Source organism: Mytilus trossulus, chromosome 8 (assembly GCF_036588685.1).
Source record: "Mytilus trossulus isolate FHL-02 chromosome 8, PNRI_Mtr1.1.1.hap1, whole genome shotgun sequence".
NCBI lineage: Eukaryota > Metazoa > Mollusca > Bivalvia > Mytilida > Mytilidae > Mytilus > Mytilus trossulus.
In genome coordinates this window covers 57,578,057-57,593,295 of record NC_086380.1, presented here as the reverse complement: position 1 = coordinate 57,593,295, position 15,239 = coordinate 57,578,057, and the positions used below count along the sequence as shown (strand labels likewise).

The 15,239-nt window shown below is 30.0% G+C and overlaps 1 protein-coding gene across 4 annotated transcripts in view; it reads left to right on the top strand.

Moving 5' to 3' along the window:
• Positions 1-13,725, top strand: part of LOC134681170 (NADPH--cytochrome P450 reductase-like) — a 31,391-nt gene extending 17,666 nt beyond the window's left edge. For all 4 annotated transcript variants that reach the window (XM_063540650.1, XM_063540651.1, XM_063540653.1 and 1 more), the window contains exons 9-14: positions 9-127; positions 1,330-1,511; positions 3,014-3,163; positions 5,228-5,492; positions 6,152-6,380; positions 9,432-13,725. In XM_063540650.1, the coding sequence (XP_063396720.1) occupies positions 9-127; positions 1,330-1,511; positions 3,014-3,163; positions 5,228-5,492; positions 6,152-6,380; positions 9,432-9,576 (1,090 nt within the window). In that variant the 3' untranslated portion in view covers positions 9,577-13,725. The remainder of the gene's footprint in view (positions 1-8; positions 128-1,329; positions 1,512-3,013; positions 3,164-5,227; positions 5,493-6,151; positions 6,381-9,431) is intronic.
• The last annotated feature ends 1,514 nt before the right edge of the window (positions 13,726-15,239 follow it).

The window sequence follows — 15,239 nt, the reverse complement described above, 5'->3', positions numbered from 1 at the left end:
ATATTTAGATATGAGGCAGGAGATCATGTAGCTGTCTACCCAGTCAACGATTCGGATATCGTAGAAGGAATAGGCAAAAGATTAGAAGTAGATCTGGACACCATATTCACACTTACAAATGTTGATGGTAAGTCTTCTAACGTAATTCTGTGGTGCCAATAAAGTAAATGTCAGTGCTATTTAATTATCAGTATGCATAATGGATGGTTTGTTTTGTGTTCAGAGATTGTCTAAACTCTAAAAGTAGAAATATTGTCTGTAGTGCAAAGATACTTATGCCTCGTTCACACGTACATTTAATTTGAATTGAATGCCAATCGAATTTGCAAATCGTGTTCACACATTCTTCTTTTTTATTTCGAATTAATTGGCATTAGAAATACGCTTTTGTGAATATGAATTAAAAGTAAACGTCTTTTGGACAGTAAAGCGAATTTGACATTATAATTTGAATTAGAATCGACGTTAGGACGTAAAACGTTTCGAATGCGAATTAAACTAATTCAAATTAGTTAATGCAAATCAAATCAAATTACGTGTGAACTCAGCATTAAGAAATTCACAAGTAATATCTATTCCCCTGAATTTCTTTCAGTCCATACAGCACTTTCTAATGATTGATTTCAAACAAATAAATATATGAATTTTACAGATTAGGGTAGTAAAAAATATTAATTCCCCTGAAATTGTTTTCCATTCATATACATGATATGGCTCTAATTGCTGATTGGTGTTAAAATCTGATGAAAATATCTATTTTACAAATGAGGCTTAATAAATATATTGGTTCCCCTGCAATTATTTTCCATTCATATAGCTCTGAGTAATGATTGCTGTTATCATCCAATGAAGATATTTATTTTACAAATGAGGCAAAAAAGAAATATTAGTTCCCCTGAATTTGTTACTGTAAATTCAGAAATTATTGCGTGCATTTATTAATGCAATTTTCTCATTTTAAACTAAAATATGATTTTAATATTTGTAATATTGGGGAAAATCTGGTTTAATTTATAAAAAAATTCAAAATGCAAGTTTAAAGTTTTGCTATTTTTTGCAATAATAAAAACATTGCAGTAATTTCTGAATTTACAGTTAGGAGATAACTGTATTGTCTTTAAGCTCCAATGCCATCAATTAGTGATCTGTCATATATTGTCAGGGCTTGCATGTATGTTCCATCATGTCCATAGCATCAATTGTCAATCGATGCCATGAAAATTAGTGACGTTATCAAGTCAAAATGAACGTTACAAATGTTGTTGCATTAGAATATTCAGTTATAAAGTGCTGAATGCTGTTAAATTCAAATGAATGTTTGTATTTCAGAGGAAGCCAGTAAGAAGCATCCATTCCCTTGCCCTTGTTCTTATCGTACTGCACTGTCTCATTATTTGGACATTACAAATCCTCCCCGTGTTTTGTTGTTAAAAGAAATGGTGGAATATGCCAGAGATGACAAAGATAAAGAATTCCTGGCTAAAATGACCGCATCAACAGCAGAAGGAAAGGTATGAGTTGAATAAAATATGTTTTAAAGAAAAAAGTACCAGTACTCTTAATTCCGCCATTTTTGCTCCTGTCCTAACTCAGGAAATTATGGTCTTAAATAGCTTTGATGCCTGTACCAAGTCAGGAATATGACAGTTGTTGTCCATTCGTTCGATGTATTTTGTCATTTGATTTTGCCATTTGATTAAGGACTTAACGATTGAATTTTTCTTGGAGTGCAGTATTTTTGTTATTTTACTTTTTTGTATGTTTTTTTAAAAAATTAATTATGTGTTTTGGAGTGAAGTGTGAAGTCCATCTTTGCTGAATTACAATACATTATTGTTTTGCCATCAGCTGGAGCCGTCTTTGGGTGCTAGATTTTCTCGCTCTTTTGTTGGGTTGCTGTCTCCTTCCATTTTCAGTTTTATATCAGCTGGATAGTTATTTTCAACCGACTGATGCTTCCTTTGACAAATGTAAAAAAAATATATCATTTGCACATGTTGACTTGCAGCATTTTATATACCTTTTCACAGAAGTATTTTATTTTTTCTGCTAAATAAATGGTATTCAGTCCTTTCTTTAAGGTGTTACATAACACTACAGGGAGATAACTCAGCTATATCAGTTATATCAGCTAAACATTTTAATCACGTTGTATTGTTAATGAATTATAAAGCTTCTAAATGATAAAAATTAGTGTTTGTCCAACTGCCATTTATTCAACCATTTCTTTCCGATTATGTGTTGGTTCAAGATTTTAGAAATTTTGATACTTTTGTCAAAGGATTAAAGTAAATATTTTGTCAAAATTTTATGAAAATTAAAAGATCTGAATTAATTTCAGTCAAAGTGTAAGGTACCAGGGTACTACTACCTTAAGAAAAATTGTTGGTAGCCCGCCCTTAAATAAAATATTGTTTGTTTCCCCAATCCTGACCGACCATGCTAAATTTGTGCTACTAATAAAATTTTATTGTCAAAACTAGGTCAAATATTATTTTATTCATTTTGGATTTTCAGGCTTGGGGGATCGTCCGATAATGTTCAAGCTTTTTGGAAAAATAAAATTATTTCCCTACCTACCTACCCACACCTGGCTTGGCAGGGTTGGGATTGGGGAAACAAACAATATTCTTATTTAGACCCAGGGTTTATTGGAAATTTGACCATAAGTAGACCATTACATTATACTATAGACCTCTAACTTCAGCAGAAAAACTGACACTCCTAGTTCATTAAGATTGGAGTTGAATGCACCTGCCACTTGCAGGGTGTTGAACTAACGACCTAGTTTATTGAGTATCATAACATGGAACATGCTGTGGAGTCATTTATTTTTCGTGGATTGTGGAAAACATGCCTTTTCTGATTTTTTCATATTCTATTTTTTTTCAATAAATGATATACATACTAGATTGCAAGAACTTGACATTAGCTTAATGCACCACATGTGCATCCGGAAAAATTCATTTTATATCAAATGTGCTTTATACTAATTTTTCTTCTTTTTTTTCAGCAACTATATAATGATTGGATAATAAAAGACCACCGTAATATTTTAGCTGTTTTAGAAGATCTGCCATCATTGAAACCTGCAATTGACCACTTGTGTGAACTTATGCCAAAGTTACAAGCTAGATATTACTCCATTTCATCTTCACCAAAGGTAGGAATCCAAGAGGCTTATTTTTATCTTTAACGTTTTCCTAACTCATGATTTCCAATTTAACACTACAGGGGCTCAGAGAACAAAAAAATGTTAGTACAAAATTGATTGTAAGTTAAACTGAAAAGTTTTTGACAAACAAGTGTTTTTCCTTGTAAGATTTTTGTGCCCCACATATCATAGTAGAGGGGCATTATGTTTTCTGATCTGTGGGTCTGTTCCTTCGTCTGTCCTGCTTCAGGTTAAAGTTTTTTAGTCAAGGTAGTTTTTGATGAAGTTGAAGTCCAATCAACTAGAAACTTATGACACATTTTCGCTATCATATGATCTTTCTTATTTAATGCCAAAAGTTTTGATCCCAATTTCGAAATTCATGGTCCACTGAACGTAGAAAATGATAGCGCGAGTAGGGCATTCATGTACTATGGAAACATTCTTGTTTGTGAAAAGATTTGTAGACATCTTTTAAGGATTAACCCCCTCTGGGATATAAGAATATATATATTCATTTTCTTTCTCTTATACAATTCCATAATTTTTCAGTTATTTTGTCTTCATGGCTATTTGAGAATTAGGTCGGATGAGATTTTTTATATTTCTTATATCTTAAAAGTTATTTTTGAAAGTTCTAGTTCTTGATAGGTTGCAAATCTTGAATTTTTAATCTGTTAAATTTTGATATTAAGATGGTACCTAACACTACAGGGAGATAACTCTGTAAAGTCAGCTAAACGTTTTAATTACGTTGTGTTGTAAAGGGAATGTTAAGCTTCTCAATGATCAAAATTGGTGTTTGTCAAACTGCTATAGGAAGTACACCAATAATTCATGGTCCCATTGCTTTCTATGTTAAATTCCTCTGTTTCAAACAGGCACACCTCTTTTATTTTAAGTTCAAATAAAGTGGCAATCATTGCATTTCAAAGCAACCCTTTATGGTGTCTTGTACTGAAAAAAATCAACATACCTTACATGGCATATAAGAAAGAACTGGTTTCCTGGAATTTCAGATGTACCGAAACAGGTACTTCAGATCTGACAAACAGACAAAATGTACCCTCTTTTTAAAATTTGGTGCAGTTTTTTTAATATTCAAAATTAAAAGTCCAGAAGTGTTTTACAATGATCACCAGTCCTTCAGCTTTCAGTTGATACCAAAAATACCTAAATACTCTACATATTTTGAAAGTTACACTCATGCGTAGAAACTATTTTGAGTTAAATATGTACTACTTTCTGGTATGTGCTTTTTGGCTGGGCCTGAATTAGTGGTGTTACACCTATATAACCAGTGTAATTTTTCTGACAAAACGGTTGGTTCAAAATTTTTGAAATTTTTATATTTTTGTTAAAGGGTCAAAGTAAATACATTGTCAAAATTTTATGAAAGTAAAACGAGCCAGATTAATTTTAGTAAAAGTGTTGGGTACCACCTTAAAAGTAAGCTTGTACTAGATTGTAATTCAGAACTGTGGATTTATTGATACTCTTTGAATAAAAATTCTCATGGATTTTGTGGGTATTTAATCACAAATCCAATTTTGCAAATATTCAGTCATGTATTTTCTTGATGTAAAAATATCATTATGATTAAAAATACCTTTTTGATTAAAAATACTTTTATGATTAAAATTACCTTTATGATTAAAAATACCTTTATGATTAAAATTACCTTTATGATGTAAAAATACCTTTAAGATGTAAAAATACCTTTATGAGGTAAAAATACTTTTATGATGTTAAAATATCTTTATGATTAAAAATACCATAATGATGTAAAAATACCTTTATGATGTAAAAATACCTTTATGATGTAAAAATATCTTTATGATTAAAAATACCTTTATGATTTAAAAATATCTTTATGATGTAAAAATACCTTCATGATGTAATAATACCTTTATGATGTAAAATACCTTTATGATTGAAAAATTTCTTTATGATTAGAAAATACCTTTATGATTAAAAAATACCTTTATGATTAAAAAATACCTGTATGATGTAAAAATACCTTTATGATGTAAAAATACCTTTATGATGTAAAAATACCTTTTTGATTTTCAGGTACATGACACAAGTATTCATATCACTGCTGTAGTCGTAGAATATAAGACTAAGACGGGAAGAACTCAGAGAGGTGTCGCCACTAACTGGCTTAAAATGAAGAAACCAGACAATGGTATCAAACCAAGAGTGCCAATCTATGTCAGAAAGTCACAGTTCAGATTACCGTTTAAATCAAACACTCCTGTGATCATGATTGGACCAGGAACAGGGTTAGCTCCCTTTAGAGGATTTATACAGGAAAGATTTGTAGCCAAGAGAGATGGTAATGTTATGTTGTGTTTAATTATATCAATTTTGCATTTATAATAAAACCGTAAAGACTGGTTGTTAAATTAAAAGTACACTTTAATTAGTGTTATTAAGGTCTGGAGCTAGCATGTTAGGAACTGCTAGTAGTACTTTGTTAATTTATGTATCATTGTCATTTTGCTTAGTTTCTTTTGTTGCCTATTCTATCATGGGCCTAGTGCTTCTTTAAAACTGAGATTTACTGGGGTATTGGTGTGTGTTTCTTTATTTTACATTGCCTAGAGGTATAGGGGAAGTGTTGAAATCTCAAAAAACGTATAATCCTGCCACATTTTTGCGACTGTACAAAGTCAGGAGCCTCTGGACGCCTTTGTTAGTCTTGTATGTTTTTTAATTTTAGTTCAGTTATATGTTTTGGAGTTAGTATGACGTTAATTTTCACTGAACTAGTACAAATTTTTATTTAGGGGCCAACTGAGACCCACCACTGGGTGTGCTTAATTAAAGACCTATTGATGGCCTTAGACTGTTATCTGCTCTTTGGTTCAGGTTTTTGTCTCTTTTGTCCACTTTCTGTACATAGAATGAGTAAGTATCAGTTATAAGATGAACCCTGTAAAGGAAGTAAAATTAATCAACTGAAAAGTATAGATGTTAATTTTTCAATTTTAGGCAAGCCAGTAGGAGACACTGTTTTGTACTTTGGTTGCCGCCACAAAGCGGAGGACTTTATATATCATGACGAGCTAGAGGACTACGAGAAGGATGGTACATTAACACAGATGCACCTAGCTTTCTCACGGGACCAGGAGAATAAGGTCTATGTTCAACATTTATTGGAACAGAACTCAGAGGAGACGTGGAAGTTATTAGAAAATGGGGGACACATCTATGTGTGTGGGTAAGTGAATTCTGATGTTAGGATCATTTTTTCAATTTTCTAAATTTAGAATACGATCATTTTTTTAATTTTCTAAATTTAGAATAGGATCATTTTTTAATTTTATAAATTTAGAATAGGATAATTTTAAATTTAGAATAGGATCATTTTTCAATTTTCTGAATTTAGAAACTTAGAATAGGATAATTTTTCAATTTTCTAAATTTAGAATAGGATCATTTTTCAATTTTTTAAATTTAGAAAAGGATCATTTTTCAATTTTCTGAATTCAGAATAGGATCATTTTTAAATTTTCTGAATTTGGATTTCCGAGAGGAATCGTATAAGTTAAAATTTACTTGCTTTTAGTCCACTACCAATAAAATTGAAGGGGACTATAGGTTTGCTCTCTGTCTGTCTGTTCATCTGTCCGTCCGTCAGTCTGGCAAATCAGTTTTCCACATGCTTGAAGATATTGATTTGATATTGTTTTACTGTTCTATTTTGTGGATGAAATAATGATATAATTCCATCCAATGGGAACATTTTGTGTGCATATTAATAAATTAATTGTGATCAGTAAACATTTAATATTAATTTGTGAAAATTCATTAGGGCACCTGCAGACCAATTTATTGGGTAACTTAACTGTAATGTTGTAACAAAGTCAACTTATGTGTTTATACACTTGTATATATATTTGTGTCGGCTCTCAATGTTTAAACTGTCCGTGTTCCATAAATGTTGAATAATAATAAAAAAAGACAATGCATGCCTGATTCTTTCTTCTATGGATACAAATTGTTTTTGGTGAAGATTTTGAAATTTTTTGAATAATCTTTTAAAGCAAAGTTGTGAATTAACTGAAAAAAAATATTAGATTCTAATTTTTCAAGTATAGGAGTTTATGTCAGTCAGACACTTGTCATACGACCTTGACATTATTATATGCTACAGGTGTATTATTAGAATTTAAAAAGTTATTTCTGTATCTCAGAAATTATATGTCATCGGCAATATTTAGTGCAGGGATTCAATTTACAAAAGCAAATACATGTGCATTAGTTAGGCCATTTATTATTGAAATCAATTTCAGAGTTCATTGACCTTTGATGATGAAATTTAGATATTGCTGCAGGTGATACTACAGATGTATTTACACTTGTATGCAGATGTGTTCCCCATTACGTAAAATCATACAATATAAAAAAGAAGATGTGGTATGATTGCCAATGAGACAACTATCTACAAAAGACCAAAATGACACATACATTAACAACTATAGGTCACCATACGGCTTTCAACAATGAGCAAAGCCCATACCGCATAGTCAGCTATAAAAGGCCCCGATAAGACAATGTAAAACAATTCAAATGAGAAAACAAACGGCCTTATTTATGTAAAAAAATGAACGAAAAACAAATATGTAACACTTAAACAAACGACAACCACTGAATTACAGGCTCCTGACTTGGGACAGACACATACATAAATAATGTGGCGGGGTTAAACATGTTAGCTGGATCCCAACCCTCCCCTAACCTGAGATAGTGGTGTAACAGTACAACATAAGAACGAACTATAAAAATCAGTTGAAAAAAGGCTTAACTCATCAGATAAACAAAACATAAAAGTGGACGTGGCTGGGTACTTATAGTTCTCTTTAAATTTGACATCATAATTTAAAAAAAATTGACATCACAATAAAAAGTGATTGTTGCTTGAAATCAGAAGATTATTTAGAGCATATCTTAAAGTCATTCAGAGACTAAATTCAGTTAAATTCCAAAAGTGTAAATACTTTAATTGAAATTGTTAGCTCTGAGTCTATGTATTGATTTAAAAACTATTCTCAAAAGACAAATAAATATAATTATTGACATTGTGTTCTTTGAATTTTTGTCATATGTAATGTTCATGTGTGTGAATTGTGATTTCTCATGTGTCTTGTGCTGTGGAGTATCTGTTACATATGTCAATCTAAAACACTGCTGCATATTGTTTAAACATCATGCGATGATTGCACTTATTTGTAATAATATAGGCATGTTTTTTTTTATTACTGTATATAAGAAATTACAACTCAGTTGACAGAATATTGACATAGTATTGTATTTTGAACCTTTTAAATAAAAGATGATATTAAAGGAATAAACATCAATAAGACAGCAATATAAAAAGAAAGAAAAGATATTAGGTATTTAAAGGTGAACATGTGGTCTACAACGGTAAACATGTACAACATCAAACACTAGATTGACCCGTTTCTGAAAGCATAGAGAAAATATTAAAGATCCACTATCAAATTCAATAAAATACAGACACAAAAATTAGAAAACATTTAACGACAGACAATGAAGAACTTTCTAGCTGAGGATAAACATAAAGTATTTGATCTATTTGGTAAAATCCTAAAATGCGTTTAAAATAAAAATTTTAATGACTGTGTGCGTTGCCTGCTATTGGTGTAAGCAGAGATGTAAATATACATTGTATATATATGTCTCTGGTGTAAGCAATAATTGCTTCATTTATTTATAATAGAATGAAAGAGTACAGCCACCAGGAATATATATATATAACCCTTTCATAGGATTAGTATAATAATGAACAAACAACCATAAACAAATTTAAAAACTTGTTCTATATAATCAATATCTATTGTTTGAATCATTCCATGAATTTAACAACAGTTTAATATGGCATATTTTGTGCATTAGAATTTCCGAATCGGTCATGTCTGGCATATATGACCGTTTCTGGACCCTTGAAGATTTGTATTCTTTAAGGAAAATAATTCATCTAATGTGGATTCATAATATTCATTGGCTACCAATTTTGGTGGATTTGGTAGGGTGGATATGAACAACACATTTAAATGTTTAACAAAAATTCACTTTACATAACATGCAAATATGGTAGTATGAAAACTTGGACAAACCACAAAATTAAATATCCACATAAGTTTTTTTTAATAGATCCACAAAGGACACCTACAAAAATAAATGAGTTTACAATAATCTACAATTTTTAATTGAATTGATTTATATTCTTTTGTTTTGTTTGTTTTAGTGATGCTCGTAATATGGCCAGAGATGTACATAATGTTATCCTCAAAATTCTAATGGAGAAAGGAAACATGGAAAACGAAAAAGCTGAGAACTACATTAAGAAAATGCAGAACAAGGGACGTTACTCTTGTGATGTCTGGAGTTGATACCAGTCTGGGTCATTTAGGTGCTTTAAATTGTTAACTGTGAATCTGTTGGATGTCTTTAATGTAAAGAATTCCTATATTGTCGCCATGGCAACTGTACATTTATTTCATGGTTATATATAAAAATTATTTTATGTTAATTAAAAAAGGTTTTTCCTGTAGGACTTACTTTTTTTAGTGGCAAAAATAAGAAATGAAATGATAATCATCTTTATTCAGATCATTCTTGAAATTTTTAAATTAGATGCATCTTGAATTTTACAGGAAGTTATATTTAACTTTTTAAGAATGATAATTTACTTATTTTATTGACTTCCATTTATGTATATATTTTAAGACACAAATGATGTGAGGAATGATAAAAAAAACATATTTGCTGTAATATATCTCAAAATAACTATTATAATTATAAACACATATATAAGAGGCTATGTAAAATTTTTGATCTCTATACATGAGTTATTGTGAGCTTCATGCATGATGTATGCATCGACTTTTGCTGTTGAAATGTACAATAGAAACACTTTAATGAAAAGTAAATAATAAAAACTATTTTTTTTTACATTGAGTCAATGGGAGCAACATTCTGACTTAAACAGTGCTTAATGAAAAATGACAAAAAAATATTTAGGGTAGGCTATTTTTAAGTACATTTGGCTTGAGGAGTAGTTCATAAATATGTTAATAAAATCAAGATTTGATCAAAAATCAATGCTTTAAACATTGCATGTTGAAATTTATTTATAATGTTGATAAAAGATTCAAGTTTAAGAGTGAAATAGATTTTCGACAAATTATTTTTCAAAGACTTTGTTAAAAAAGGGTTTCATGTATGTATAGCCTACATTTATTCATAGCCATAAAATATTTACATTTTCATCCCAGCTGCAGGTTTAGAGTGACCCCTAAAGAATTAAAGCAATAAAATAAAAATAAAATCATATTGTTTGTTTTCTCCATTTTTACATCAGTTTTTGTTATCCTATGCCTATAGCATGTATAGCTATTTACTAATTATCTTGGTTTTTTAACGAAATATTAATTTTTCTTGAATTTATATGGATATATCATTTTTGAAGCATATTTCCAATGCTGCCATGCTTACCATGATATTATAAACAATTGTAGAATTCTGAATCCATTTTTAGTTAAAATGTAGATTTTTAAAATTGCAGCATTCAACTGCTTCTCTTCACTATGGATAAAAGAGGACAAAATATAATACGACTTTTCCTACCTAACAGGGATGAGGAATTAAGCATTCATTTTATATGGCCCAATAGTCCATTTGCCAATTTCTGATTTGATTCTGTTAATACACATTTTTCAAACAAATTACTTCCCTTTGTCAATCTTAGACTGGTTCTATACTGGACAATATTGGATTTTGCCAATGCAAAGTATGATGAATTGAAAATGATGTATTGGCGGTTTAACTAATTTTTCATGAAAAATAATTTCTGATGTTGTAAGTATTTACCTAAACAACAAATTAATGTAATTAAAAGATTTTAAAACCTTAAAGACTACTCACATTACGCACAGGTAAATTTGCATTTTCTGCTAGCTCTCCATTGTTAATAAAAGTAAATTTTCTTCATAAGGGAGACAACAACAAAGAATATTCTCCAATTACATGGTAAATTACAGGAATTGGCAAATGGACTACTATTTGATGTATATTTATATAATGTATATTTTTATTCTTTTATCTTGTATATTTGTATTGATAATTTTACAATTGACAATTCAATTATAGATTTGCTGAATTTGAAATACTATATTTAATTTGTGAAATATGTAATATATTTTTGTGAAAATGATGTATTTCTGTTATTGCTATGTCAGATAGATTTAAAAATGATTAATACATTGATTTTATAGAAATACAGAAATTATTACGATGTTTTGATTATTTTGGAAAAAAGCAACAGGGTTTAAATCACAATAATTTAAACTTTTTGAAATATTTTATATGAATTTAAAATAATTTTTCTCAATTTTAAAAAAATTCACAATTATAAATGCACGTAATAATTCCCGAATTTACAATAATAACATTATCTAATGGAAGCTGTTTGAAGAAAATGTCATTTTAGGAACACATTCATATCATTTTTATGAGAAAAAAATGAGTCAGTTTAAAAGTATTAAATAAAATTATAGAAAACTGGAGATGCATGTGTTGTCAATTTAGATATGAGTGATTTCTATGTTAATTTGGTGAAATCTGTGGTTACCTTAATTGTTGATTTATGTAGTCATTGTTGATTCTAATGCATCATCGTTTGTAACATTTATTTTGATTGGATAACATCACTAAGTTTCATGACATCAACTGACAATTGATGCTATGGAACGTACACGCAAACGCTGACGATATATGACAGATTTTAAATACATGTTTTAATGTTTTTTCTGTAAGTTTCATTAGAATGGAGATAACAATATTGTATTTTAAGCGTAGACGGCATCAATTGGTGATTTGATGGTCACAAATACCTGTTAACTGTCTCTGCTAACGGGTCAGTGAGAAACTTAATTTGCAATTATCAAATAAAATACAATACAGTTATTTTCGAATTGTTGTTAGTATTGTTTTGCTTGAATTTAAATCCTGTGTCTTTTGTATTGAGCCTTTCATATAAAACAACCATTGTTGTATTACCTTAGTATTAGTATTATTCACAACTTATTTTATTTCTGTCAGTTTGGATTTGTACTCAGCAGACCAGTACCACTCATTGAATTATTATTACAGTTCCCCCTGATTTATCAACATTTTTGTCCTTAATTTTTTTTATCTCTTATTTGATTAAATGTACTCATTGAAATTAGATAAAAATAAATTAAAAACAACTTTGCAGAAGTTCCACTAGTGTTTCCCGTAAAATTTTACAGTCACTGGAAACAATGAAACTTGTTGAAAAGGATGGAAATAACTCTTTTTGGGCCTTTTATAGCTGACTATTATTGCATTGAATTTTTAGAATTATATATCCAAGTATGCATAGGTATCATTAGGAGTTTCATCTTATTTTGTAGACCCTCAATAAAATTTTGTAAGGTATTTAAAGGATGTCAAGTTTCACTTTAAGATTTTACTTTAGTGTTAGTTATGAGAGATTTTTCTTTTGATAGGGTAAAACATGAGAGATTTCATGGTAAAAATAAACAACCCCAAGTTTTTGGATTTTTTTGGAAAAATTTAGTTTATTTAGGCAAATAGTTTACAGAAATTCAGTATGAATTAGGAAAACAGAGTTGTCTGTTGTTTATTTCTGAAATGAAAACAATTATCTATTAATTTACCTACCATTTAATTCTCAATGCTATCAGTTGGTGATTCAAGGGGGAGGAAAAAAATGTATAATCCATTTGATAACAAAACATATATGATTTTTGGCATAAAATCATATACAAAAGGACCTTTTCACCATTATGAACAATAACCATCCTATTTTCTTCAAATCCTGGGTCTGCCCTGAGTATTATATTTGATTTATAAAAATTGTATGATAATCATTAAAAAGATACAATATATATGAAAGAGTATTGCTGGAATATACATGTTCACCTGATCAGAATATTACATTTAAGTTTCTCTAGAATGCAATTGATATTTAAGGTGTTAACCAACACCTTTATTAAAAAAAAATTGTTTTTGTTTTATATTCATAATATTTTGACAAAGTGTTTACATTGACCCTTTCACAAAAATATAAAAAAATCAAAATTGAACCAACCATTTATCAGAAAAATTACACTGGTTAAATGGCAGTTTGTCAAACACTTAATTTTTATCATTGAGAAGCTTAATATTACCTTATCAACACAAGGAAATTAAAATGTTGATCTGATTTTACAGAGTTATCTCCCTGTAGTGAAAGTTCCACCTTAATGAAGGATTATCTAGGATGTTTGTACTTTTATAGAAACCTATGGCTCTTAAGAAGATCTTTATAATTTTTAAAACACAATAATCATTGGTAGGTTATTTTATTTGATCCTTGAAATCTGATTTGCAATCATGCGTCACACCAATCAAATCTTCATATCTTCATGTAAATCATGTAAAATAAGCATTCAGATTTTTCAGACTGGCATTGTTAATATTATGTCACAATTAAATAAAGTTATACAAATTTGTATCATCATTTATTTCAAAAAGTAAAATCATAAAAATATAGAAATCTGAGGAAAATTCAAAACAGAAAGTCCCTTGTCAAATGGCAAATAAAAGCTCAAACACATCACACGAATATATAACAACTGTCATATTCCTGACTTGGTACAGGCTGTTTCAAATGTAGAAAATGGTGGGTTAAAACTGATTTAAGAATGCTTAACCTCTCACTTGTATGACAGTGGCTTGTAACGATGCGTTAACAAGACAGAGATATTGTCTGCTCTATGGACAGGTTGATGTCGCTTTGACACATTCCCCATTTCCTTTCTCAATTTTATATACTAGGTACAACTGTCATAATAGGAGCACATCACAGACGCCAAAACCGTGTCACAATCTCAATCAGAACAAAAACAAACACACATTCAACAAAGAAGGACAAAAGCATATATAAAATTTAACAATCACATTCATTGCTAACATATGTATGTATTTTAAATCAACCCAAATATTTTAAGTTATGTGACTGACATTCATTACTTACTTATATATTATTTTAAATCAACTCAAATATTGAAGTCCTGTGTCTGAATAGCACGGTTTACATCAACTGTAGTGTTGATTCACATGTTTAACGCTGGAATGAAAACGTCACACAGGAAGAATTATAAAATATTTTTTTTCTCATCACGAGTATTTGTGTCCACGAAAAGAAATGAATTCATAGTAAATTTGAGTCCAGGCAACCTTAGACAAGTGTCGTAAGCGCTTTTTTTTTTTAATTTACCAGCTTATCTTCCCATTCCCCTAAAAAGAAATGCTTGGAGCATATGTGGAGCTTTATGATAGTTATCAAAGGTACCAGGATTATATTCCAACACGCTAGACGCGAGTTTCGTCCACATCATCAGTGACGCTCAGATCAAAATCGTCAGAAAGCCAAACAAGCATCTTTTATGCTTTTCTTAATTTACCTGTATCCTCCCAATCCCCTAAAAAATGCTTGGATCATCTGAGGAGCTTTCTGACTTTTATGATTTTCTTAATTTACCTGCATCCTCCCAATCCCCTAAAAAAAATGCTTGTAGCATCTGAGGAGCTTTCTGACTTTTATGATTTTCTTTAATAACCTTCATCCTCCCTATCCGAAAAAAATAAAAGCCATGTATGTAAATGCTTTAAGCATCCGAGGAGCTTTATGACCAAACGGGACATAAAAAGACTAGTTGAATCTACCCAAAGTCAACTTTGCCCGAAGGAGCTGGAATCATTTCTTAAGTATTCCTCAAGTTATCGACATAAACACAAGAAAGGCATGTTATAAATCATGTGGGCATCGCTTTAGTTTTAAATTACCGACTTCTGAGCTGATAAATATGTCTTATTTACTTATAGTCATCCTGTTATCTACAGATAAAAGTTAACTTAAATGTTATAGGTATAAATGTATTACATATAATTAATAACAAGTGTATGGGCGACAGACTTTGTGAGTGATCGAGATCTTTGATGATGGGAGGGAATGGATGGGTGT